Here is a 23465-nt window from a genome sequence, read left to right on the forward strand (position 1 = left end):
TCGTTCCAACCAAATCACGTAGATGAAGCCGTGCCGTGCCGTGTAGTGGCATGGCGTGGCGTGGCCGTAAAAATGCTCAACAGAAAACAAATTCCATTAGGTTCGATTTGGACATTGTTGTGCAGTTTTTTGCGCTCGTTATTGGGTTATATTAGGTTATATTATTATGTCACAGGGGCACATTGATGGATTACAGCCTTCGGAGGGTATCCCTTTTGAGATACAACTAAATGTAAATCAATCAGATTGAAATGTTCCTCATTCTCCGGCAGATGCAATCGGACTGTGCAACGTCAAGGGCAGAATGGTTTTCCGTGGCGCTCTTGCAGCTGCTGTACCTGAACCACTGACAGTTGGCGACTTGCAACAAAATGTCGTTAAAGCTGAAGCCATAAACACAATTCGCACACACACAGCTGTCTGTCCGCCAGTCGAAATCCCAGTGCTCTGTTCGGCCGCCGCTCGCCTGTTGTCTGTTGCCTGTTGTCTGTTGCCTGTTGCTTGTTGCCAGTTTGGTGTTCCAGTTAGGTACATTGTTGCGTCTTCAAAAACGGCAATGACAATGCCAAAGTCTGTCGTGGCCGTCCCAGGTGTTGCAACTCGTGTGACGTGTGGCATCGTGGCAGCTTGGTCTTGGAGGTGACACGGCACTGTTTGTCGTTTGTCATAATTGGGCGCGCGTGGAAGATGCGCTTCCAACTTCCTTGTTGGCATTGTTGCCTCAAGTCACCGCCACCGTCACCGTATGCCTTGCCTGTCAATCTGTGGCAAATGAGAAAACAAAAACCACGACTATCTTTATAAAATCTACGAAAAATTATGACTAAACAAATCACAGTGGAATTTTGGTAGGGTAGGCGATAAAGAATAAGCGTATTATTATTTTTAGATTTTGAACAAGGAAATGTTGTGGTAAACGATTATTAGGTGCATGGAATAAAAACCTTAGTTCAGGTGCATAATAATTTTTGCAGAGCATTGATCTACACAGACAGAAAAATGGCATAGTAAAAAGAAACACGCCAATATTTAAATTCAATATAAGAGTTTAAAGTACTAAACATTATTGAAATTAAATAGAATTCATTTTATTTTAAATAAAAATTCATTACAAATGTAATCTAAATATAAAATTCTTTAAATTACAAATATTACAAAAAAATGAAAAAATAAAAATATATTTGTAGTCAATGAAATTTTTCTCACTAATTGCATCAAATAAAGGCATAAAATAAATTTAAATTTAAGAGTGACTATTTGGGAGGTTTTCTCTGTCTGTATGCATATCTGAATATACATATGTACATATGTATATAGGTATTGCTCTATGATTTTGGACATATAATTATATTTGCGCATTCATAAATTATTGAGCTGGACTTAAGCCAAGGGTTACATTCATGAACTCTGCGAGTATGAGTACCTAAACCCAAACAAATTCACAGATTTACATGACCCGGACAAGTGGGGGTTCAAGCCGCGTGAATTTGCCACAAAAATCAGAAGCACAGCGAACTCTCTCACATGTCATTATATAAGGGAGAAGCAGCGGATTCGGATTCGGATTCGGATTCGGAGTCGGACTCGAAGTGAGTGGGAAAGTGAGCTAATTGGTGTGGAAAACTGGGAAAATGAATGTGCGGTCTTTCACTGTTTTAGAGACCCACTTGTATCTGGGATACCTAACCGAATCGGTGGCTCTTTTCTGCAGTCTGCTGTCTGCAGGCTGAACAGCCGCAACGAGGAGTGTTGATGGTTGTACGACTATGGGCCACTGCAAATATGTATCTTTGGTCGCGCGACAAAGTGTAACTGCAACAGCCACTGGCAGGCACTCACTCCACTTACACTTGGTGTCCCAGAGGCAGTCGCAGTCACAGTCGCAGTCGCACTCCAATAAAAACCGTAAAAACAAGAGTTGAATGAATTTGCGTATTAATGAGCAAAAATGTAAACACCAGGCAGCAGAGCCATTCGCACGCACGGCAATCAGTCAATTTTTCTTATAGAGCCACTTGCTACCTGCTTGTGGCCACTGGATGGCTTCCCTTACGCCCACCTGCGATGGCCCGTCGGGTAATCATTCATAAGTCGTTGTGATGGAAAGAGAGAGGGTGGGAGGGATAGGCAGTTCCCAAGGAAAGGCGGCAACACCAACACTCAACATCAGCAACAACAACAACAACAACAACAACAACATTGATGATGATGAAGAAGAGTGAAAGGGGATCTCACGTAATGCGGTTGCATCTTCTTTTGCCCCTCACAGTCCACCTCATATCGATGGGGCTGGTCACGGCCCCCGATTGCGCAACATCCAATTGTGTTGCAGGAAGCCGAAGAAGATGTGTCTCCTAAGTAGTTCCGCTGTGGAGTGGGGGAGATTTTGCTGGTTTTGGTGCTTCTGCTGCCCCACTCCGGTTGCTGTGTGCCTCTCACCTCCCCAGTTAGCCAATCGGGTGGCCAGGTGGCCAGGTGGCCAGGTGGCCAGGTGGCATGTATAATATGACGTTTAATTAGCAATATTTGTCAAAGTGCTATAACATACTGCATAGGCAGGTCCCATTTCAGGTGCCGGTGTCTTCATCACCAATCCGCGAGCTGGACTGCAGCTTACGTACACTGGACGAAATTCGAGAAGCAACGAAGGTCAGCCCGTGAACATTCTTTGGATTGATAATGCTATCAAATATAAATCTATATATCTATTTGATTCCTTTTGAAATCTCTCAATCCCATCTCAGTAAACCGCCAATCCCTCTTTTCCACTGCGTATATGTATTTTCAGCCGTGTAGCAATGAGGAAATCAAATGCAGCGGGTGCAGCTGCCTGGATGCCAATCGCATGCAACATGGGGAATGGAGCATGGTGCAGGAGCGGCTGGCAGCAACTCCAGCAGCAGCAACAGCAACATTTTGGGGAACTTTTGCGACGAGTCTACGCAAATTGGAATGCGAGACCTCTGACTGTGTGAATAAGATGGCTGGCTTAGCTTCGCTTTTGGCCAAATATTGCGTAATGGTCAGAGAGCCACTGAGCCACTAAGCCGGTTTCGGCTCAGATCCAGTATGGGGCTGGTAGCTAGCGATATGCATCTTTTTTTGGGGTCTTCATCTGTATCTGTATCTGTGGCTTGCTGTGTCCAAAGGACGACAGCCATAATCAATGTTCCGTCTGCGGCTCAGCATCTTCTTGTTTAATGGCCATTGCAACAGACAGCACACACACAGATGGAGGGAGGCCGCTCTTGTTGTTGTTGCTGCTATTAATAACCGTTAATACCATTACCAGTTCCCGTGTCCGTACCCGTGCCCGTACCCGTACCCATGCCCGTTCCCGTACCCGCACCTGTGGCCAGTGCTCAACATGTTGTTAACTCAAAGTCTTGTCGACCTTGGCGAAGATACTCGTACTCGTACTCGTAGCAGTGAAGTGCCTCTCGCATACTGCCCATTTTTCCCTTGCAGACTTCGAATTGCGATTAACACTTGGCGCCGCTCGCCTGTGGGGGCCACCTGCTGCTTAATCCGCTGGTGCCTGCCCCGGCCAAATGGACACGCACTTTCAACTCCAGTTGCCTGGCCAATTAATCTGGCGTTGCATTTAAGCCGACTAAACGCACCCACCGCCTCCAATTGGCTGCCTGCGGGGTGATGCAATTGCAATGAAATCAATTTACTCCCATTCGAGCCCCTGCCGATCGGAGCTGCAATTAGCCATCGGTTCATTTACCATGTATGTGGGTCAACACCATCGGAGCCGAGCTATGCTGGAGCCGAGCCGCGGCAACAATGACATTAACGTCAACACTTGAGCACCTGCCGCTCCAGAGCGCCTGCTCGATGCTGCCTGCTCGAACACGTAACGAATTGGGGCAGCCAAGTGCCAACTGAAGAAAGCCACAAGCAATTACAGGCGCAATCTGTCGAATGAGATGACGACGATGACGATGACGTTGCAGACTGCCTTGGAGGCCATTACCCCTCTCCGTTACGGCGGTCACATTTGGATTAGGCCTGATCCGAGAAGAGTGAGAGCCTGATTGAAGGTTAACCATGCGATGAGAGTGTTGTCTTATGGCTTATTGTTCGCGAGATAAGTGCAAGATATTTCTAGCTGCCAGCCGCGTTGCAACAGAGCCGCACTCAATGGGGCGTATTTGCCATAAAGTTTGGTATACGCTCAGCGGTGTCTGGGAAATGCATTTGCATTTGATTGTCAAGAAGTGCAATTGACAAATTGATTAAAACATTCGACTGTTGCACGTACCACATACACATTAACTTCCCTTGTTGTAAGCCCACCCAACCTTTCTCTTAAGCCAATCCACAAATGCTTTTCCCAAGGCATTTTCCAGCCAATTTAACACGCTTCCTATCCCATCCATGAATGGCTAACTGAAGCTGAAACCTGTCCGCCTGATCGGAGTCACATCACAGCGGCATAATATAAGGCAAGGCACTATATAACCTACATATATAAACGTTCAGATCAATAAAAAGATGCCGTAAATTATGCAACTGGGTGAACAGGGACGACGACTGCGGCGAAAGGTGTTTCCAGAGCTCCTCCATCCATCTATCCATCCATCCATACATCCATACATCCATCCTCCAATTGCAGTTTGGGCACCATCTCCATCTCCAGCCACGACATCTTCGACTGGTGCTAGTGGCCAAAACCAAACTCGATTTGCCAGTCCGCCGCAGTCAGTCGCCCAAACCGCTGGGCACGTTTCAGGAATTTCAATTTCATTTTGCCAAACAAAAAGCGCAAAGAGCAAAAGTAAAATCCCAGCCAGACGACGACACGACAGTTGGAGCTGGGAGTCGAGTCGAGTCGAGTAGCAGAGCCTGTTGCACATTCTTCATTATACGTATATTGGTGGTTTTTTACCTAATTTCGAGTTTTGGTTTTTATAAATTGGTTTAACATGTCGTTGTGTTGTGTTGTGTTGGGTTGTGTCTTCGCTTGCTTTCCTTTTGCAGTGCCTGCATTGAAGGCCGTTCGCCTGGCAACTGCCAATTCAAGCGTCTGCCTCCACCTCCGCCTCTGCCCCTGCCTCCTTTGGGTGTGATGTAACTTCTGGTCTGGGGCGTCGGCTTCGTCTGCGGTGTGGTGTGGTGTGGTGTGGTGTGGTGTGGCCACCTTGTGGACACTGTCGGATTCGATTTGTGCATATTATTTACGAGGCATTCGGATCGTCTCAAAGGGTCAGCCCCAGCGGCCGATCTTTTGCGATCTTCTGCGGTCTGAGAGTCCGTTTCTCGAGTGTTAATTGCAGTTCAAAACAGTTGCCAACTGTTTGGTCTTGGCGCATTTATCAAAACCTAATGTCCAAGCTATTTGGGTGTTCATAAAACGCTGGCCTTATTACCATGCTAAAAAGTACATTTGGCCCCCCGGTAGCCACTGAAGCAGTACGACCACCAGACGGCGGCTTTCGGCTTACGGCTTACGGCTTTACGGTTTACGTCTTCATGCTACGTCGTCCCGTTTGCGGAGGTCGCTAGCCATTTCAGCAGCTAGGGTCGTCCCGTCCCGTCCATAAATGGCTTTTGTTGTTGTACTCGCGTGTTAGCTTGGCCAAATGTCTTTGGCTCTGCCACTGCCTCTACCTCTGAGTCGGCGGTGTCTTTCTTTCTTATTTCGATCATTTTGCAACTGAACTGTGCTAATTGTTTGGCACTCAGGTTCGACGAGCAGTGGCAGAGTCGTACATGGCTAATCGTGCCATATAAAATGCGGGCACGTAGCTCCAATTTCTTGTAGCTTAGCACTACTTAGCTGTGGGCACGGGGCAGCACTAGGCAAACACCCACAGCAATTGACCTTATCGATGGAGGGAGGTGAACCACTATGCACGGCGCGAAGTGATCGATTCGTCTTGAGGATGGCAAGATTTACCATAATTGCGTATTGAATTTGTTTATGGATGTTGATTAATGGCAACAGTACTAATAAGTGCTTATGTGTAATTAAATGACACAGTGAAGAAAAAAAGTACTAATTGATTGTGGCTGTATTATGTTTATATATATTTATATTTTTTTTTTAAGATCTCTAACTCATTTACTTTTATTCTAATTAATGGGATCTTAGTAGTCCTACTTTTACTCTTCTTTTCTCCCTGTGTACCTTTTCATAGTAGTGGTAGTGTCCGAGTACTCGTACAAATCATCGCTGCCAACAACATAATTATTGGTATGTCACATTCTAGCTGTGGACCATCCATTCCATTGCTGTGAAGAGGCCGGACTTTGACTTCGACTCGAAAGCCAACGCATATACTTGAGTCCAAGAGCAGACCAAATACACTGGCATTGTTTTTGGACGGTATGGTACACCTGGGCTGAAGCTGCGGCCGAGGCTCCGCTTTACCTTGGGAAAATCCGCGCAGTCATCGACGGAGGGGTCCAAGACCAAATCCGAATTCGAATTCATCAGCTGGAGCTGGAGCTTGTGCTGCAGCAGAGCCGAGCTTGGGAGCGGAGCCGAGCTTGGAGGCAGAGGCAGCGCCGCTTTACTCTCACTCTCTTGCGGTTTTCGCTTTTGCTTTCGATGGTAGGTTGCGTGCATTTTGCACATGGAACATGGCCGAAGAGCAGAGAGAAGAGAGAGAGCTTTGCTTTGGTTACAGTTTTTGTTTTGTCAAATTGTTGTTGGGTCTTCTGCCGCTGCTGCTGTCGCTGTCTCGGCTGCTGTCGACGCTGACGCTGGCGCTGGAGTTGGAGTCTCAGAGACCGAGACCGAGACCGAGACCCATTCAAAATATAAATAGATGTGCATGTAGGGAAATGCGAATATTGTTCATAGAAGACCTCATCGGAGGCACACATCAGCTCCCTTTTGTTTTGACGCGCTGTTGGTGGTACAGGGATACCAAGCATGAGATCCCTCAGTTTATTGGTTAGTGTTTCTGCCAGTGCCCGCCCCAAAAAAATAATCAATCCAATGTGCTCCCCTGTGAATCCTTGATGATTGTGGAAAAATCATTGCTAAAGAACTGCATGATAATGAAACAGTTGAAGTGAAAACCCTAGTGCTAAAAATACCCACAAATAAACTACAAACAAATGTTGAAATTATCATGAGAAATACAGTGAACTCTTTGTATAGCAAATCGGTGTAAACGAACATCAAGTAACCCTCCCAACCATTTGCCTTCCCCCAGCTACTCGGCGCCAGCTGCGCGCTTGTCATAAGCTTCGCCTTTGCCCATCCCCCCGAGGGAGTGTGGAAGAAGAAGCTCTCGTGGAAAGAGGACTGGGTTCAGGTGTGGAAAACCATCAAGAAGGAGGCATGGGAAACGAAGTGGAAAAAGGTTTCCGTGCCAATTTGGAAGGAAGTTAAGGTAGGGCTCAAGGACACTCAACCCACAGATTGCAGATGATAATCGCAAACTATCCGAACCGTAGGTACCCGTTTGGAAGGAAGAGAAGGTGCCAGATTGGAAAATAGTGAAAAAGCCCAAGTTGGAGGAGAGGGAAGTACCTGCCTGGAAGGAGGTCAAGGTGGCCGAATGGAAGAAGATCACTAAGCCAATTTGGGTGCCCACCAAGGTGGCCGTGTGGAAAGAAATCCAGGTCCCCGTTTGGAAGGAAGTTCAGGTCCCATTCTGGAAAGAGATCCAAGTGCCTGTTTGGAAAGAAGTACAGGTGGCAGACTGGAAGCAAATGTTCGAGCCTCAGTGGGTAAGTTCAGCTCTACTTCCGGTGGACGAGATTGGACCAGATAATTAACCTGAACTCTGCTCAGGTGAAAATGGGCATTCCCGGCGAGAAGTTCCTGGGCAAGGATCACGAGGGCTGGGAATACACTAGCCACGATCTGTGGCGGAAGAAACTCGTCTGGAAACCCGTGTGGAAAAAGGTGTGGCGCACCGAGAAGAAACAGGAGTGGAAAACCGAGAAGAAGGAGGAGTGGCGCACCGAAAAGAAACAGGAATGGAAAACCGAGAAAGTCCAGGAGTGGAAACAGGACAAGAAGCTGGAGTGGAAGGATGAATGGATTCAGGTTGGTCCCCCATTACTCCCTATACCCATTAAGTTCAACGATTAGCTGTGTGTTTTTCTTTGCTCAGGTCTGGAAGACAGTGAAGAAGCAGATCTGGATCAAGGAGAAGCGTGAGACTTGGATCGAGGAGAAGGTGCAGATCTGGCGCACCGAGAAGCGTCAGGTCTGGGCAACCGAGAAGCGGCAGGCGTGGAAGGACGAATGGCAGTCGGTGAACGTGCCCGTCGTCAAGGAGGTGAAGGTTCAGGAGTGGAAAAAGGTGTGGAAGCCCGTTTGGGAAAAGGTCTGGGTGCCAGCCCCCCATGGTCACGGATGGGACTGAGTCGATCTGCGGGATGGGTTCTCTGGTTTAGCCGCAAGCTATGCGACAGCACTGATATCTAATAACTGATCCATGTCGCCCTTCTTCACTCTCTGTTCATCCATCCTCCCTCCACAGAACACCATTGTGTACAACCGACATTGTTGAAATTGTTAAATAGATTTAAACTCGTAAGGCATTCCCCCACTCCATCATGTTGTATAAAACATTTCATTATTATTTCAGTTTTCGATATTTGTTTAACTCTTCCGTCCACTCTTTCTTCCTCTCTCTCTCTCTCTCGCTACCTTTGTGTATATCTTCTTCTCTCTTCCTCAAGTGTACAAATTAGTCATGCGCGCGATTTTGTCTTTAAGTTATACAAAATAAAATCAAAATTCAATGAAACAACGAACAAATGTATACAAATTTTGGTATTTTCTACATATGTGTTTGTGTGTGTGTGTGTTTGTGTGAAATCTGGAAACTATCCACAAACGCAATTGCCTTGTAAATATGTACTTAAACATAATTATAATCCACATTAAGCCCACACAAGAAAACACTTCATGTAAAACTGAAACGAAAAATTAAAATTATTAAAAAAAATAATAAACATAAAAATTAAATGCTTTTAATTACGGTTTAGCGTAAATAACGAACTTAACGCATCCCCAGACACATTTCATATCTCTCGGGCCTCTCGGAGGGTGATGGCTACGACTACGAGGAGTCGTGTACTTTCATTGGTCAGCTGGGGATGATGAAATTTTCGTGTTTTCGGGGCTTTTTCGATGCCCAACAAACGGCAAAGATGCAACTCATAAAATTTCAATCGCAGCCCACGATTTGCGGAAGTTAGATAACAGCCGAAAAAGGCGAAAAGTCCACAGTTGAAGAAGTCATCGTCGTAGCGGCGATCGGTTCAATTCAGCTGGAATTGGAAAAAAGGTCTCGTCTGAAGATGAGAGAGGCCATGAGCCAAAGTCAAAAACTGCAACATGTTGTGGCATCAGCATCGTGATGATGTTACTGATGATGATGATGATGATGAAGATGATGCTAAGACTGTCAATGATCGTGATGATGATGATGGCTCTTGGCATTTGCCGCTTGCTAGATGCCAAATAAATCTCAAGGAAGCATCTCCCCTGCAGATAAGCAGCAACAATACCGTTTCCACTTCCTGTTACCAAGTTGAAGTTGAATGCAGCTGCCTCGTGTCTGCCTGCCAGACAGCCTGTGGTGCCGTGGTGCTGTGGTGCTGATGTCTAACAGCCTTACAATTCCAAGTCAGTCGGTCGCGTCGCCTGTTCGGTTGCAACATGTTGCTTTAATTGACTTGCCACCCGCCTGCCCCTCTCCCTCTGCCTGGCTTGCAGTGTGTCTGTGTGCCAGCAGCAAAACCCACATAAGGTTAGCCGAGGAAGCCAACTGCTGCACTGGTTGCAGTTGCAATTCGAGCCCCAAAAGCGGTGCTGGCGCTTATTAGGTAACCGCCGCCAAAAGTTCGAGTTCAAGCAAACATTCCATTGGGAAAATTTAGGCGGTAGTTGCCGAGTTTTCTGCAGCCGCTGCCGATTCCCTCACGTTATCTTAATGATGTTGCCGAATCTTTTCCTTGGCAAATCTACAATTGATGTGGCAGACAAATGGGCATTTGGGGGCGTCTCTGAAAGGGAAATCGCTTCATCGGGATAAAGATTAGCTCGGAAATAGGCGGTTTTTAGTGGAAAACCTTGTTGAGTTTCAATGCAAGCGATTTCCTTAATGTTTTCCCAAATTTCCATAAGCTCTTTCGAGCTGAACAATTAGCCGCTAATTCAGCCAAGGTCTGTGTCAAACTTCTTTAGATACATATACAACAATGTAAATCCAGTCGATTTCCAAAACATTTTCAACGTGTTGCAATCCAAAATCTCTGCCATCTTTTGTTTTCCCTTTTGACACGGTATTTTGTCACATTTTCAATTTGTTATTAATACGGTCTTTCGGACCAGATCGAGAGTCCGCTCTTCGTTTGATTGCAATTGCCCGACATGGCGTATGCGCAATGTGGATGCTTGACGGAGGCCCGAATTGCATTCCGTTTTTATATAACCAACAGGCAAGTGTCATGCGAAACTGAGATTTACCAACAACAGCAACAACAATAGCAGCAATAGCAACGAACACTTAACGCATTTGAGTGAAGCACATAATTGTTGTTGTTTTAATTATTAAAGCAGCGGCAGCAGCAACATCAAAATCAACATCAACATCTGTGGCATTGCACAAGCCACAAAAACCAAAACAAAACGAAGCAAGCCACACAAAACGAGCGAAAGAAATTGAAAAAATGTAATAAAAATACATTTTGATGAACAAAACAAAAACTAGACACAAAACAACGAGCAAAACCGAAGCGACAGAAATATTTTATTGTAATAAATCTTTTGTTTCCACCCGATACACCCAATTTTAGCCACCACCAAGATAGAAAGACTCCCATCGAGGGTCGGACCTTTTGATACCCTATGATCTATGTACTGATCCCAATTTTGATTGGTGGATTTTGACAATTTTTTCACCGTAACAGACTGCTGAAATCATAATACCCTCTGAATTGGCCAACAAAATATTTCTTTTATAAATATAAATAAATATAAATCCAATGGCAGCTCAGGTTCAAGTTACAAACCGCAGCAGCCGCCGCAAATCTGAGTGGAGCACCGAGGAGCAGAGCCAGAGCACGTGACGCCTTTGGCGCCGCCGTTTGCCAAGCGTGAAACTGCAGCACTCGGCTGGATGGGATGACGTATGGGGGTTGTTGCTCGCCTCGCCTCGCCTCTGAGTGCTCTGCACCACCCGGTACTGTTGACTCCGGCGTGCCGCATATGTGGGCCGAACGAAAGCGATATCGGAGAATTGGAGCACAGCCTCTCCCTGGCACACCCTGGCTGGCTGGCTGGCTGGATGACTGGCTGTGACAACAGCAAGTTGCCCAAGTGCTGCAAGGCAAGGTCGTCCGTCAACTGTGGCTGATTAAAAAGAAGCAGTGGAACGGCAGAAGAGAAGGAAATTAGCGGCCGGCCGTAAAGAGACTGAGAGATGAAGTAACTAACGAAGAAACTAACCAGCAAGAGCCATGACGCTGCTGAAATGGCACTCGAAATGTTGCAAACGAGACGTTGCCCCTTCAGGTACGGGCGGGCACTTCACTTGCATCCATTCGAGCCGTTAAAGATGATTAAAGCGCGGCTCGGAGATTGCGTTGTCAACGCGCTGCTCTATATCTGTATCTGCGATCTATATAAACGATATATTACGGCTCTGGCCCGCTAACCAATCGGTCCCACACAAAAGACTCAGGCAACGAACTCGTTTGTCTGAAATAAAGAAACGACTCACAGCCGAAACTTACTTTTATCAAATTTATTCAATTTTCGCTGAGTGTATAGCATTTGATTATTGTTTTATTTTGATTGCTGCATTAACATTTTATTATTTTATAGTTTTATTTTCTATTAAGTTTTATTTTACCTGATATGTTTTTTATTCTTATATAGTTTAGTATATGGATCTAATTAACAGATCATTTTATTGAGTCAAGTTCATATTTTAAACTGAAAATATATTGTTTCCCCTACTGACTGACAGATCTGCGGCAGATGAAAAGACCTCGAAAGAGTGAAAGATACTCGATATTATCACGAGCTAGATGCCTAATGCCCTTTTTCATTCTTCCCATCTCTTAATCCAAGTTATTTCTAATTTATTTCATCTAATATTCTTTTTCTAATTTATTTCATCTAATATTCTTATATTCTTATTCTTTCTAACCCTATTTTCATTGAGATTATGTACATTTTAGCACAATTACCGTTTTGACCTACTTGTTACACCTGCTGCCACGCCTCTTCATAACAAAATGTTGGCCACGCTCCAGCTCCATCTCCAGCTCCGGCTACGGCTCCACTCTTGATCCAGCTGGTTCCCCCTTTCATTCATATGCAAACGATGTGATTGTCAAACATTGTTTTTATTATTATTTCGCTCTTTTGTTTTATTTTCTCTCTATATTTCCCCCCTATATAGCTGGCTCTTTCTCTGGCGGCAGAGCTGGCTGATTTATTGCAACGCTTTAAGAAAATTGCAGTTTACGACTTCCTCCGGAGTTCTGCGGCCGATACGCTAAATGATCAATATTTGATGGGAGTACGAATACGAGTACGAGTACGGTACGGGTATTTGTCATGTTTCCATCGTCAGTAGCCAGCTCGTCGTTTAGCATCTAAACGTTTGACTAACTCCTTCACCGCCCCCTTGCGCCCCATTTGCATGTTGTAATTTCTGTTATGCAGCAGCAGCATTGAAGACAATGCACAATTGTCGGTTGGGTACTGTGCGACGTGGATGGGGCAGGTGGCTCGTCGATTGCGGGGCGTCAAACGCAATTGTTTGCGAATAGTTTTTCTCCATTTTTTTTTGTTTAACTACCGACCACATCCACATCTATACATCCACACACATACCCTTTACCCGAGCAGCCGCACAGTTTGAATTGGAAGGCGTTTACTCTGAGGCGTCGCAGAAAAGTGTTCATAGCCATACGGATTTATATTTAATGTTGCTCATTTGGGACTTGATTTTGCAACAATTAATTGTATTACGCAAGGCGCCTGGCCATTGAGAGAGTGAAAATTGTAAATTACTTTTGATTGATTAGGCAACTGAAGTATGCAAATGATGATTATGGCCGCAATTGGGTAATATCTGACGCGTGATGGCGTAGTACGGCGGCCACAAGTGATTCCAATTTCACTAACCCGATCCCTGATCTGCTATTTGTTGGCAGCAAAATGCAAAAATCAATATACAATATTGATTTGCTAACAGCTTACTCTCTACTTAGGTGGGCAGAACTAATCTCAAAGTCCCAAAAAAGTATAACAAAAATTACCTTTTACCCTCTTTCCAGATATAAAACGTTATGGAAAATCAGACAGTTTAAGCGAGAGATATACTAATATACATACTTATATGCCCTAGTTGGCTTTTTAGTGGAACTTATCGCAGTGGCAGAGCAATGGCAGAAGAATGGCCACAGCTCTTCGACTGATAGCACTACAAACGGCGGACTATATTCTATTTTGTTGTTGTTTTGGCATTGATTTGCGACCGAGAACGATTTTTGAGGCAGCAATTTTAATGAACAAATTAATTAATTTAGGAACTATTTACAAAAATTGTAAAATTGAATTTTTCTCCAACTACACGGAATGGAATTGTCCTTAAACAAAATTGATATTTTATTTTAAACGATCTGGGGTTTTATCCAGTGTGTAGTATGTATTTGAAATTGTATTCGGTAAAGGGTCGGAATATATGTAAACTCCGCCTGAAAGTATGCAATGCATAATCCGGCGTTGAGTGGCTTCCCAGGCGCGCTTTCCACTCAGTTGTGGACGCTGATCCCCTTTGGGCGCCTCCGCCTCTGTGTTCCGATAGGAGGAGGGCTGCCGACTACCGTTGCTTTGCAGTGCCGAGAAGTAGGGCAGACTAGTACAGATTCAGGGAGGGTTCATAATGTTCACTTTTTCCTCTTTCCTGCCGCACTGTGGGGCTTGCGGTTCGTAAGATGGCAGGTCGCCTTGAAGGGTGTGGACCGAAGGCTCTCTCCTTACAGTATATTGTCTGCGCAATGTAGATTATATGTAAGAATCACGTAGAAATGAATGCAACTCTTAGCTTTTTCATGATGTTCCAATGTATAAAATATAGATATACTAGGGGCTAGTATACTAGTGCGCCAACCCCCGTCCCACTTGTTAAAGCAACCAAACAAATGATACGCTCATCAAGAATTTAAGAGCAGAAATTGTAGGCCTCAAATGTCATGTGCGTCTGTGAACATAAAATTTCTTACCGTTCTACATGTCCTCTTCCTCTTTTCTTTCCGATTTTCGGTGCTTCAGGAGGAAACAAAATATCAGTTTGGTTTTATCCAACATAAATTGGCATTTATTTAATTTAAATTGGTTTCTGTTTGATTCGAATGACACTGAAACTGGAAACTGACAAATTTTGTGCATGCAAGTGTGATCGAAAACTTATAGGGCTACCCTACCACCTACCAGCTACCACCACACGTACCACCCGTAGAGGGCAGGTTCGTTCTGGCCATGGTTACGCCCTAAGCATGTCTCTTGTGTTGTCAATTCAATACATTCGATATTTAATATAGTTAATATATGTATGCGTTTGTAATTGTAATTAGTAATACACATATTTGTAGTATAATGCCGCGCTTAATGATTACGAATTTCGCCTCTTGGGGGTATTGATTCTTCTCTTAATTTGGTATAATATTTGTTTCTGCTAAGAAGGAGCGAGTGATTAGTATAAATGCGTTTCAAACTGCTTGTCTTGTCCCATTTGGATATACAATACATATACTTCCAATGTCTTTTCTTCCCGCTTAGGTCCTTGTGGATGTTGAGTCTGATGTGCGTTGAAGTTGAATGTCGGTTATGTGTCTGGTGTGAATGTTTGACTCTTTCATTTACTCGTAACTTTCTTGTTGTTGTTGTTTTGTTTTTTTTTGCGATGGAAGTTAAATTTTGATTAATGCATTTTATGTAAAGTTAAGTAGAAAATTAGTTATGTATATGTATATGTATGTATGTTTAATTGAAAAATAGCCTTTTCTTTAATCAATGGATACCGCGGATACGGGTACCGTATCGCGTATTCCCTTTGGCAATGAAGCAACACAAAAAGCGATCGATTTGATTCGATTATGCATGCATGACACGAGTACGAGTACGGGACGAGTATAGTATGAAAAATGACTTGACACTTTCGTGATCGTTAATACATATATGTATGTATGTATGCAATGGTATTTGTACTTAGCCTAAGTTGTTATAATCTCAAACCGCTTTGTTGAATTAATTCGTTTTTAATGCCAAAAGTGTGATTATTAGATTTTGTTTTGATTTTGATTTGCCGAAAAGTTTCTAATTATTTTGTGGGTACTTAAAATCTGGTTTCGTTTCGTTACAATTTCTGAAATCCAACGTCGTCCGACCTGATTATCGCTGATTATTGCTTGCTATTTGAATTACTCGAAAATTTGTATGTGATTCCTTATCATTTTTGTTGTACCGATTAAATGCTTTTGTTTTTCTTTTCCACTAAACACTACTTAATATTTGTAGTTCGTTTACCATGAAAATTTGTTATACATTCTATCTGAAGATCTCATAATACACAAGCAAGATTTATTCTCTTCTCTTTGTTTGTTTGGTTTTGTTTTCTCACAACGCTACATTTATATATATATGTATTTGTATATACTCGTATATTTATATAAAATTGCTAGAGTAGTCTGGGTAAGAGTGGATATAGAGTGTGGTTAGCTTGAGAGGGAACTAAAAGCGAATGAAATGAAGCGAACTTAAAAGTAGAATGTAAATTTTCTATAACTGTTTCCGTCGTTTCCCCGTTTTCCCCGATTTAGATAAATGCAGTTCGTGATGTGCACAGAGTCTGGGTATATTCGTATTAAAATCCACTCCGGATCTTATTACTTCGCAGTGAGCAAAGTGCTGGGGCTGTTCAGCACTCTCGTGTCGGCTATTCTAGTACTTGGATTGCGCCGGTTTTGGTTTCGGTTCGTGTTGAATTTGCATAGTTCAGTCTTTGTGGTTTTGAGGGTAGCTCCACGGATTTGCAGGGCAAAAGTGGCGGAAAACCAAGCAACAAATAAATAAAAGAATACAAATTAAAATGTATAATAAAATCATATATTTAAAAACTTACGAGCTAGGAAACTTAGGGTAGAGCGAATGAAAATGAAATTGAAATGGCCAGACATAAACAATTTCAATTTCTCTTAAAGCTTCAAATGCGTATAACCGATGTGCAAAACTGTATATATCATATCGTTCTTGGTCTAAATAAATCGTGCGAGAGTGCATGAGTGTGGGTGTCGGTCGGTCTATGTGGGCGTCCTGGGGATCTTGTATTATACAATTTAAAATGTTGTGGCTGCATTTTGTGCATTGAACAGTTTTCGTTTTGTTCTATTGGAAGCGCATTTTAAAATCAGAATAAAACTATGTTAAAATAACACATGTACAAATGCATGTGTGTACATGTCTGTGTGTATAAATAATGATTAAAAGAAAACGAACACGAATACAACTACTGACTGACACAATTCTACAAATTAAAAATCATCACAAGTCAACGCAAAACGCAACACAAATAAAAAAAAACAAAACTGTGCGCTGTTCATTCAAATTACCAAACGTATAGGAGAAATTATACAATCCGTATATGACTAAATATATTTAATATTATGACTCTGACTTAGGCTAGGCAAAGGATGAGTTGTCTGCTCTTGGCGTAGATGGCAGAGGAGTGGCGTGCGACGTGCACCTCCTCGGTACACACAAGGATGCTTTTCGCTGATATTTTGGTAGGTCTCGCTTAAAACTAAAATACAATATTAAAAATTAGTTCCGTTCCAAATATTCATATGCGAATATGTAAGTATGTTTTTCTCGATTCATTATTAGTTTCTTCCTCGACGCCTTCTCGTATAATTGGTAGTACTTTCCTTTGCGGCAGACACTTAGAATAGGTATTTATATATGTATGACGTATATATGTAATCTTTATGTATGTTTGGTTTACGGTTTACGGTTTACGGCATAGACACTATAAATATGCTGTTGAAATTTACTTTCTTTACGTTATAAATACTTGAAATACGAGTAGTTGAATAATTGTATGCGTGCACACTCTATATGCGCTGTATAATTCACTTTCTCTCCGATTTCTTAGATTTCATTGTGAAATGCTGATGATGCGTTTATGTATGTATCTGTCTGTGTGTTGTGTTCTGTTGTGTTGTGTTGGGTCCGAGGGTCATTCAACTCCCACGCACTTCATGCACCTAAAACCACTAAGCTACAATGCCACGCCCATCGCTGCTGGCGGGAGTCGCTTACAAATTACACTGCCATAGTATCGTAGGCTGTGAATCCTGCGCCATTTGCTTGTTGTTGGAGTTGGAGTTGTTTTGGGCCGGCTTCGTTTCTGTATAGCATTAGGGGGGAATCGAAAAGAAATGTGTGATTAGTCAGTTCAACTTGGGGGAAGTGTACATTAATTAGATCTATGTTTAGGCTGCAACCAAAGCATTGCAATAATACGAGATGGGATCCCGTGTGGGTTCTGTTCTCTCGATTGAAATTCAGTTTGTTATCTCTGAGAGATTTGTCGGATCTATCTGTTGGAGGAAAGCCCACTGGATCCCATTTCGTCGGGGTGGCTGTGTCTTTATGTTCTGTTCATGGTTTATCATACGAGTAGTTTACGTTTACTTCTTGTGTTTGGCAAGCTGAGGCCAAGCGCAAAGCTGCAAGAGACTGTTAGAACTTGTGGGAATATGTATGTACGGGTGTTTGGAGTAGACATAAACGAGTACGAGTATGGCTTGCAGCCTCCTTATCCTAGGCGGTACGGTATCGTATGGATTAGGTTATCAAAACGATTTCAAAACATTCAACTGTGATTTGCCTTCAAACCAACTAGAAATTAAATGAATCAATCAATCAAAATACAAATCAGAAAAAATCAGAAAGCAACTTAAAGACAAACCAAATTAATTGAAACTCGAAAACAAACAAGAACCCGAAACCTTGTTAAAAGTAGTATAAAGATATATAGGTTGGATGCAGTGTCTCTTATAACATATGTATGTACAGGGTATGGACATGCATGGCTTTCGTGGTTAGTCACATTTAGTTAGGGATTAGGGTTTAGAGCTTAGAGTTTAGTTTAGAGAACTTACAACTGTCGACGACTAGTGTCAGCGATCATAATCATTCACAATCAAGTTAGTAGGTAAACGAACAAGAACAAAGGAAATTAGTGGATTGAGATTAGTTACTGCACCAGAACTACGATTAACGACTTGTGTGCATCTGTGATTGAGTGTGTGTGCTCCGTAGATCTCTGGATCTGGTCGCATTGGTCTTACCTTTCAATCAGTTTACGCATCTCTTCGGTGGTGCGCTGATCTTTCGGTTGGGGGGATCGCTTCACAGCTGCGATTTCCGCATTTTATACGAGTATATTCAAAATATTTGCAAGAGAAATTTGTGTGTGTGTTTTTTTTTTGATTTGATTTGTTTTGCCCGAACCGAAAAAGTAGGATATTATATATTTGGATTTACAATGCCATAAAATAAATAGAAAGAAAAAAATGTATCAAATGAAAATAAAACATTGGGTATCGGCTTAAGTCCAAACACGTGTTCGATGTCCCATCGAAAATGAATAATTCGTGCAGGATAGAGGTAGTGGTAGGGGTAGGGGTAGGGGTAGGGTACTTTGAAATGAGTGTTGATCCCACTAGAGAAGGTCCTCTATGAGGTCGCCGCATGCAGATTTCTAGTCACAAGGGTTTCGATTGCTCCCCATGGTCGTTAGATACGAAACATAAAACATTGAGGTGTGAGAAATATGTGCGCCATGAAGTAAAATGAAATGTTAAGTGTGCAATTTGAATGAATCTTAAAAACGAATATCAGAAATATAAAAATAACCAAAAACCAAGTAACAAAATCTGAATAAAAAACTTAAGACATTTACAACACGGATGTTCTTTTGCAAAATTGTTTAGCAAAACACAGCATGAATATTTGTGGAGTGTATGAGCGGGACAACCAAAAACACTCTGACTGATGGGAAATGAGGGGGTCACTGAATCTATTATATCTTGAGCATATCTTTTATGTGACGATGAGGGGGACCGTGAGGAGTCGAAGTATGAGGGTGATTGGTTATCGAATGATGATGGATAATCACACTATCTAGCTCAACTTCGGCTTGCATCACTCACCCTCATTGGTGTCTTCTGATCAATTTATGTATGGTTATATTTTATACAAAAATTTCGAAAAAATAGAGTTGAAAGAGATGACGAATTGGTTGTGTTAAAATTAGACGAATTCGAATTTTGGAAATTTACCAAAGCGAATATGAGGTTATATATCGAATGCAACAACAACTTGGGTCTCGTCTGAGCATCTCTTTGGGTCAGAACTTACCGCCATAGTGGCCGCGTGGTCCGTGATCGCGGTCGCACTCAGCCTCTGAGATCTCGTTGCTCTCCTTGGAGTCGTTGAATGAGGAGTTGCTCATGTCATGGTTGCGTGGTGGCGGTGGTGGAGGCTCGGGCGAGCCATTTCCAGGATTGCGAGCAGAGCCTGGCGATCATGCAGAAAGATCAGTAGAGATTCGACTGGGTATCGACTGGGATTCTCTGGTTCGCGTTCACTTACCGACGCTGCGGCGTCCCATGGATCCACGAGAGCCGTAATGATCGTAGGGCTGTCCATACGGGCCGCCGTACTGGGAGCCATACTGATCCTCCTCGGGGGCACAGTTGGCTGGATCATCGTATTCGGGTCCGGGTCCAGAGTACAGGCTGCCGCCCTGAGAGTTGACGCGAGTGTAGCGACGCTGTAAAAGGGGAAAATCAAGTCATGCCGCCCGCACGGATCCGTTTACTCACATATTGATCCTCCTCGGCACAGTTGGCTGGATCGTCGTATTCAGGAGCTGGAGTGTAGATCGACGACTGTCCGCCCTGGCTGTTCTTACGTTGGTAGCGATTGGCGCGAGGCATCGACTGAGATCCCGATCGCGAGTGCACATGTCCTGGGTGTCCGGGTGGCAGCATGGTGCCGGCATGGCCGGGCACGGGGCCAGTGTGTCCGTTCTGGTGCGGGAAGGTCTGGAAGTTCATGGCCTTGGTGGGATCCATTTCCTCGCGGAATCCGAGCAGGTGGAAGGTGGCATAGGGGCAGATTTCATCTTCCATGCCTTGCGGGAAGAGAACTCAATTAGCATGGGTGTTTGGCTCAACTGCTGGCGACAGTGGTGTCTCGAGTGGTTCTGTTTAGTGTTTTTAGTATGTTTGAATGAATCCTGTTCCCCCATAGCCATTGCCATAGCCATAGCCCCCATTAAATGGTTACTTACTACTTTGTTAGCTCGATGTGACCAGGCGGTAGACTACAACTGGTTAGTGTTGGTAAATCAACTAAACGAGGATCAGTGGTTGGGTGTGGGTTAGTTTCGGAGTTGGGGACTTGGGGAGTTGGGGGTGTGAGTACTGAAATAAAAAAGACCGCAGAGGGAGGCAGCTGCTCCTCTCCAGTCCTCCTACCTGGATGCCTGTAGTGGCACTCAGCGTTGCCGTGGGCATGACCATATTGATTGCCGTGCAGGGGCACTGGCGGGGCCTTCAGCTCCTCGTACAGGTTGGGGCGACGCGGATCCCACGTGGAGTGGTTCGAGCGCAAGCCACCGCGGTGGCCTATGGTTTCGTGTTACGCGATCGTTTCGTTTTATGATCATGGGGTGTGGTATGATTCGGTGTGGTGGATTCGTTTTCGTGTGGTATTTTTCAAATTTCCAATTTCGTACAACATCAAAGATAAGTCAATGGAAATCATAATGGAACCGAAGCAACCGAAGGGTGCGGTGGGGTAGGAGAGTGGGAGGCAAGAGGTTTAAATCATAAGTTCAATTGCAATCAAAAATGTAGGGCTGCTTCCGCAATATTCGACTCAACATTGCGGATGTATCCCGAATAGAAAAAAGCTTAACTCAAAATTTATTTTTTCTAAATTTACAACAACATTTAGGAATGGTTTATTCTTTCGTTCATTTCATGCTGGGAATCTTTTGGTTCTGGGAATAGGAACAGGACCAGGACTCAGGGAGGACTCAACTCAAAAGGAGCGCTCCAAAAAAGCAACATTAAGAATTTTTCGGTCTAGACAAAAGCTTAGCTCGAGTGTCGTGTGTGGGCAGATGGGCGTGTCACCGCCTGCCTCTCTGAGTATGTGTCTGAGAGCAATAGCAACGCAAAATACTTGATATATTTTCGGTTTCTTTTTTATCTTTTGGTTTGCAAAGTAAATGGAAGAAAGAACTAAGCCCCAGGCCATGCCCGGGGATGCTCAGGTGCACTGTCTCCCCGGACGTGGGCTCGAGGCATTAATAAATGTTGCATTGGAAATTTAGATGCTTACTTATGACTGTACCTCGCTTAATCCGGTCGCAGGTGTTGTAGTTGGAGCCGGGCACGGGGGGCAGCTTCCGGTTGGGGGGCGCTATGTAGCCGAGCTCGTCGCGCAGGTCCGGGCGGCGCTTGTCCAGGGTGGCGCCGGGTCCCATTGTCTGATTGTAAACTACATCGTCTAGAATTAATATATGATATCGCCAACTCAATATTGAAACACTGAAGATGCTTTTCCGTCATTGCATTGCGGCTCGAATGCAATCAACTCGCATACTTTACTTCTGTTTTTTCTTTTCTTTTTTTCTCGATTTCGACTTGTTCCGTCACTCGTTATTGGATTTTGAAAATTATTATAACCTTTTTTGGTTGGTTTGGTTTTGTTTTTGGTTTTTTTTTGGGTTTGGTTTTTGGTGCGGCATTTCAACACACTAAATGTGCTAATTAGTAGCTCAAAAATACAAGTTACAATTGCGAAAAAGATTCCAAAAGATGTTACGTGAAGTGTTTTTGGTTTTCTGGTTGAGTCTCAAAATATACCAACTGGTCAACGATTAACATTTAGCAATTACGATTAACAATGGAATGAAATGAGCGATGAACTTAATTTTGCAATTACTCGACTTTACTTTTAGCATTGATCCAATGAACGATCTCGATTGCGATTTCAAAAAGCATCTTAGTTTGGTTTCAAAGAACAGGGGAAAAAGTGCGGAAAGTGTTCAACTGAAAACGGTTACGATAGATTTGATTTGATTTGTCTTGTTTTGTGGATGATATGTACGAGTATAGAATATAGCTATATAGATAGGATAGTATTTGTGAGAAGTCGTTTCGAATGTAAAAGTTGCTTAGGTCATAAGCAAAACGTATATACAACAATAAGGCTAGCATAGGTATACGATTATCTTTTACTTGGGTTCAACTAACAATTGGATATAGGAAAGGACCAACAGCTTGTTGCCTGGGCTGTTGGCCCTTTTTCAAGTAAATCTGTACATTTTGAATCATCGCAAACTATATTTGAAAGTTAATTTTCCAATTGGCTTCAATGACGATGGAAAATTAATGATACTAGGTAGTTGTATGGCACAGACATTGAAACAAATTGAATATATTATTTATAAGTATTTATACAGTAAAACTGGGTATATTTTCAGTACTTAGTACTTGGTATATTCTGTTGGTATATTTTTGTAGTGCAAACATTTGGTTTATTTCTGTGAGTGTAGCTTGTATGAATGTCTCTACTGATCTACATATGTAAGTGTGTACCATATTATATCATGCAAATAGCGTAAAAGCAGACACAGACATTCCATAGACGACGTAGTTCAAAGGTTTACCATGGATTCTTTGTTGATAGAGTGACGGCTAGAAACAGAAAAGCTGATCGTCCGACATTTAGCCAAAACACAATAAAACAGAAATAAAATATCGAGCTAAACTAAAAATAAAATTCAAATCGATGGGTTATATAATGGATAGCAACACATGGGGCCTCTGAAACACCCCAAGATCAGGGGAGAACCTACAATAGACATCCTTCTGGCCGCCGCGCAGGTCGTCGGCTCGTCGTCGGGACAGGGCCACGCACACCACACAGATGCCGACCGCAACCACAACGACGGTGGCTATCAGCGGCACCATGAAGTTGAGGTCCAGCCACTCGGGCATCCAGGCGGGCAGGCGGATGCGGGTGTGGACATTGCCATGGCCGAGGCCATCGTCCAGGGGGGCAATGGTGACTTTCGAGTGGCAATTGATCAATCGATTGATATACAAACCAGTTGAGATATCATGCAGACCAACGACAACATTTCATGCAGATATTTCAAGGCAAAAGCGCAAGTGTTTTCGGCCGTGTGTTGTGGTTGTGGGTGTAGACATGTGTGTGTGTATTTGTGTGGGTGTTTCAGAGAGATAGAGAGAGAGAGAAACCGAAAAGAGAAAACGAAATTCTTAATTAGTTGGATTTACTTATAGATACCTTTGTGGTGATTGCCCTTGCTACGCAGTATACAAATAACAATTATCGCTATTATTATGACGAGCAG

General features: G+C 43.4%; 2 protein-coding genes across 4 annotated transcripts in view; one reads left to right on the top strand and one right to left on the bottom strand.

Annotated features, from left to right (window-relative positions):
* The first annotated feature begins 6874 nt into the window (after window positions 1-6874).
* On the top strand, window positions 6875-8672 carry LOC6591218 (golgin subfamily A member 6-like protein 1). The gene is made up of 5 exons (XM_002015558.2): window positions 6875-6910; window positions 7176-7355; window positions 7420-7695; window positions 7760-8017; window positions 8085-8672. The coding sequence occupies exons 1-5, from the start codon at window positions 6890-6892 to the stop codon at window positions 8337-8339; spliced, it is 990 nt and encodes a 329-aa protein (XP_002015594.1). The 5' UTR covers window positions 6875-6889; the 3' UTR covers window positions 8340-8672.
* Window positions 8673-17103: 8431 nt separating this feature from the next.
* LOC6591219 (Down syndrome cell adhesion molecule-like protein Dscam2) overlaps window positions 17104-23465 on the bottom strand; it is a 61182-nt gene continuing 54820 nt past the window's right edge. For all 3 annotated transcript variants that reach the window (XM_026986799.1, XM_026986797.1, XM_026986798.1), the window contains 8 exons: window positions 22944-23156; window positions 21434-21589; window positions 20551-20700; window positions 19894-20204; window positions 19661-19841; window positions 19427-19585; window positions 18355-18421; window positions 17104-17408 (listed from right to left, as the gene is read on the bottom strand). In XM_026986799.1, the coding sequence (XP_026842600.1) occupies window positions 17324-17408; window positions 18355-18421; window positions 19427-19585; window positions 19661-19841; window positions 19894-20204; window positions 20551-20700; window positions 21434-21589; window positions 22944-23156 (1322 nt within the window). In that variant the 3' untranslated portion in view covers window positions 17104-17323. The remainder of the gene's footprint in view (window positions 17409-18354; window positions 18422-19426; window positions 19586-19660; window positions 19842-19893; window positions 20205-20550; window positions 20701-21433; window positions 21590-22943; window positions 23157-23465) is intronic.

This window comes from Drosophila persimilis, unplaced genomic scaffold (assembly GCF_003286085.1).
Source record: "Drosophila persimilis strain 14011-0111.01,24,50 unplaced genomic scaffold, DperRS2 tig00000002-arrow-pilon, whole genome shotgun sequence".
Taxonomy (NCBI): Eukaryota; Metazoa; Arthropoda; class Insecta; order Diptera; family Drosophilidae; genus Drosophila; species Drosophila persimilis.